The 4,570-nt window shown below is 40.9% G+C and overlaps 1 protein-coding gene across 1 annotated transcript; it reads left to right on the top strand.

The window, feature by feature from the left end:
• Positions 1–3,617: 3,617 nt before the first annotated feature.
• LOC137397311 (splicing regulatory glutamine/lysine-rich protein 1-like) lies at positions 3,618–4,247 on the top strand. The gene has a single exon (XM_068083601.1). The coding sequence runs from the start codon at positions 3,618–3,620 to the stop codon at positions 4,245–4,247; it is 630 nt and encodes a 209-aa protein (XP_067939702.1).
• The last annotated feature ends 323 nt before the right edge of the window (positions 4,248–4,570 follow it).

Genomic DNA, 4,570 nt, shown 5'->3' with positions numbered 1-4,570 from the left:
ATATAGTTATAAAATGAAAATGTCTCTTCAAATTTAAAATGAAATAAAAAAATTGAAATTTCTAATAAATTGCAACGCGGGCTATAAGATCATCGTAGGTTAACTGCAAGCAATAGATATTAACTGGTAGAGGCATGTATCAGCTTTTGCGTGCATATTTATTTAGAGATCTACAAGTTGGAGGTAGGTTAGCAAATCTCTTGCATTCAAAAGAGTTAATGTCGCACTGCCCGAAGGAAAGTGCAAAATATAGATGATATTCGATTCATACGCAGAAGGGTTAAATTTATCTCCTCGATATTCTGACGAGGTGTTTGAAAAATATAACTCCACCCTATTTTTGAATGTCACCTCCAATAAAGCACCCCTCAAAGAGAAGGGTTGAAAAGTAAAGCGCGATGGCACTCAAATAAAGGTCTTATGGTAATTAATGGGTTCCTATGCCCCTCTATACGACATTTTCGCTTTACGACCCATCCCAATACCAAAATGAATAAATATCGTATAGCGGGGGTCCACTGTAATTCGTAAGAATCATTTAATGCAGTCTTGTCACTTATCAATTGGGATTTTTGGAAAAACTTTTTTATTGTTAATTGAAGCCAGCCAGCTATGATGGCAGCGTTTTTTGATAACTCAGTGATTTCATCACAATTGTTACGGACAGTGCAAAGAGCCTTAGTAATACGTTTAGTTAAAATCATTGAAGAAATAAATTTTCTTTAGTTCTTACATTGACCATGGACTGCTCTCTGTGCCTAATAATTGCTTTCTTCTGAAGGTCACCCTTGGCAAAACGAACTGCATCAACAATGTTCTTCCTTTCGCTGACACTCGTTCGCCACTTTGCTGCCAGCTTTCTTACCGTAGCGTAAACCCTTGTATGGTGCCAAGTTAGCTCCTCCCCAAATAGCGCTCTCATGACTAGCAACAGATGCACGCAGCACACTGTGTCAAGGATAACTATAGCCTCAAACTAGTCAACTCGTCAAACTTGGCTTCAATAATTTAGGGCTGTTCATACTATATCGCTGTATGTCAAAGTTGCCCTCTCGGTGATTATTCGTTGCCTTTGTGCAGACCAAAGGAATCATTGGGATAACCCAGACACATCGGAAAATATTGCAGCTGTCAAACTTTCCTGACAGTTCGCCGAGCAGCCACGACAGCCTGCGCCATGTGCGCCACTTCGATGATGACGATTGGCTGTCACAGATTTCTTGGTCTATTCTTTCTTCCATGACAGCTGCTGCAGGTCTAGTATTTCATGAATTTAATGAGAATATTGTATAATGAAAACAGCTGCGGACTATTCGCTGATGTAAATGCAGATGATTTGTGACAATGTGACATGTTGTTATCATAGACTATCACCGAAGTATCGACTGATTAACACAGACATACGGCGATATGTATGAACCAAGTATGAACCAGTTTTTAGGGCAGAGATTTCCAGTGATGTAATTGTGTTGATGCCATGGCGACTGCGCCAGTGTTCAAGCATGATCACGATTACTTTATGGTGTTTTATACAGAAATAAAACACACTTAGAAATCTCTGCTATCCCAGCTAGCAACATATTCGAGAAAATGAATCCAAGATAGATAAGAAAGCAATCATATTAGTGCAATGCATCAGACTATTACAAAAGCATATGAAAAGATACAGTGAATTGAAGCTTTCATATGCCATGGTTTGAGTTTCACTGAATTAACAATTAGTCACAATGCTCTCAGACCCATTAGATGTGCACTACTCACTTAGGCAGCCATCACTTTAAGGCAACATTTACTCCAATTCCAACAAAAATTAGTTTTTCTAGCGATCAATTTTAGAAACAAAAAGCGTTAAGAATTTACCATTTTGATCGTGCTGGCTTGTGCTTGTCTGAACACCTTCAAACGCCGCCATGGAGTGAACAGTCTTTGCAAAGGCTTTAGCCATTACATTCTCTGAGCTCCTATAAAGATGACACTCTACCTAAACTCTGTTTGTTTAGATAAACTCACATTCAACAGAAGTCTTGGCCTTCATAATAACGTGATGTAGTCCTTATTCAAGCAATTCAGTGTTGAAAACGCGAGACACATTTTTCTTGTACAAGATTTACTTGTTGAATAACGTAAAAAGTTGTTTTTTCACAAAAAATTACCTTCTAGCTATTTTCTTGAGCTAGAAGGTTTACAAGATCTGCTAAAAGGTTTTATTAAAGCTACCAAAGATCCTTAACCAAATCATTAACTTCTATAAGAACTAGTACCCTGGTAGTCCCACCTGCCGTGAGAGATCGTAATGAGTAATCAATATGCATGCATAATTCATAATGTGGCAAGGTGGCTGAGTGGTGTCGTGGTGTCGTGGGAGGGTACTTGCCTTGAATCTGAGACCCTGGGTATGATACCTGTGCGAGGTCATTTTTTCTAGCGCTCTTAGCGTGGTTTCAGACAGTCAGAAAGACATCAACGGCTCTTATTATAGTAAAGATTTGGCTAAAATTGACCGAGCCTCAGCTCAATTGGTAGAGCACATGACTCCCTACCAAATGGTTATGTACTTAAACCCTATCTGTAGGAGTTACGATAACATGCCTTCAGTATGACTTTCAATCCATTTTTCTACTTCTGTGTGATAAGGCCTTAATAAGGCCTAAAGGGATGAGGTTTATTGAACTACCTTCTAATATAAAGCGCAGTGAAGCCTTTTATCAACGCTGAAATTACCTGGTAAAAAGATGTTCTACAATATCTAAGGCCAGAAATCAAACACATATCAGCTTCGCAACACATCATGCGGGAGATGATTTTAACTCCTACACACCAGTATCCTTTGTTCGCCATGAACATTACAGATGCAGTTAAACATCTGCATACAAAGTTAATTTGTTTATATATCTGCTGTAGGAGAACTTAGAAACACACTGTGAACCATTTCATTCAAATCTAAGAAAACCCCTTGAAATATAGATACTGCGAGTAACTACATGTAGGATTACAAGAGCGGCAATGGGTAGCTTCAGCAGTATCCATACAAGATGTTTCTGATTAGTGAGTAGTTACCTAATTAGAACATCGTATTTTTACTTGAACAAAAAAACAACTACTTGCATGCCTTGAGACAATGGAAAATACGGATGCAACCCAGCCTACTGTAGTTTCATTTTGCAAAACCTTAATTTTTTTCATCACAATTTTTTCTTAGCAATGGTCAAACGTGTCAGACGCATAAAATCTACAGAACTTACATTAATTGTAGATCAATTAATCAATCAATGGCCTTTGGATGATTTCTATTGAACAATATTACTACTGAGAGGGATTATTTTATTTTAAGTAGAAATAAGAATAGCCGTAAGCTGTAATACAATTAATAACTCGTCCAACTCGGACATGCCCAGAGGCATGGACATGCCCGTTCTGCAAGATATTTGTGTGTTTTTATGCTGATTAATTTGGTATCAAAGCAATTTTTATGGGCTAAGTAGTTCACAAGTTGTGACAATTCACATGTTCCTTGCCAAATATTAAGTTTTACCAAATATGTAATTATGTCCCAGAAAAAAGATTAACTTGGTAGCGAAAGAGTTAATAAATCACTGATAAATAGAAAGAGGTTATTAATGTTATTTTATCAACAGAGACGGACGAACAGAGACGGACGAACAGAGACGGACGAACAGAGACGGACGAACAGAGACGGACGAACAGAGACGGACGAACAGAGACGGACGAACAGAGACGGGCGAACAGAGACGGACGAACAGAGACGGACGAACAGAGACGGACGAACAGAGACGGACGAACAGAGACGGACGAACAGAGACGGACGAACAGAGACGGACGAACAGAGACGGACGAACAGAGACATACGAACAGAGACGAACGAACAGAGACGGACGAACAGAGACGGACGAACAGAGACGGACGAACAGAGACGGACGAACAGAGACGGACGAACAGAGACGGACGAACAGAGACGGACGAACAGAGACGGACGAACAGAGACGGACGAACAGAGACGGACGAACAGAGACGGACGAACAGAGACGGACGAACAGAGACGGACGAACAGAGACGGACGAACAGAGACGGACGAACAGAGACGGACGAACAGAGACGGACGAACAGAGACGGACGAACAGAGACGGACGAACAGGGACGGACGAACAGGGACGGACGAACAGAGACGGACGAACAGAGACGGACGAACAGAGACGGATGAACAGACACGAATGAACAGAGACGGATGAACAGAGACGGATGAACAGAGACGGATGAACAGAGACGGATGAACAGAGACGGATGAACAGAGACGGATGAACAGAGACGGATGAACAGAGACGGATGAACAGAGACGGATGAACAGAGACGGATGAACAGAGACGGATGAACAGAGACGGATGAACAGAGACGGATGAACAGAGACGGATGAACAGAGACGGATGAACAGAGACGGATGAACAGAGACGGATGAACAGTGACGGATGAACAGAGACAGATGAACAGAGACAGATGAACAGAGACAGATGAACAGAGACAGATGAACAGAGACAGATGAACAGAGACAGATGAA

The sequence above is a fragment of the Watersipora subatra genome, chromosome 5, assembly GCF_963576615.1.
Source record: "Watersipora subatra chromosome 5, tzWatSuba1.1, whole genome shotgun sequence".
NCBI classification, from domain to species: Eukaryota; Metazoa; Bryozoa; class Gymnolaemata; order Cheilostomatida; family Watersiporidae; genus Watersipora; species Watersipora subatra.
The sequence above is the reverse complement of the archived record's forward strand: the minus strand, read 5'-3'. Positions and strand labels throughout refer to the sequence as shown.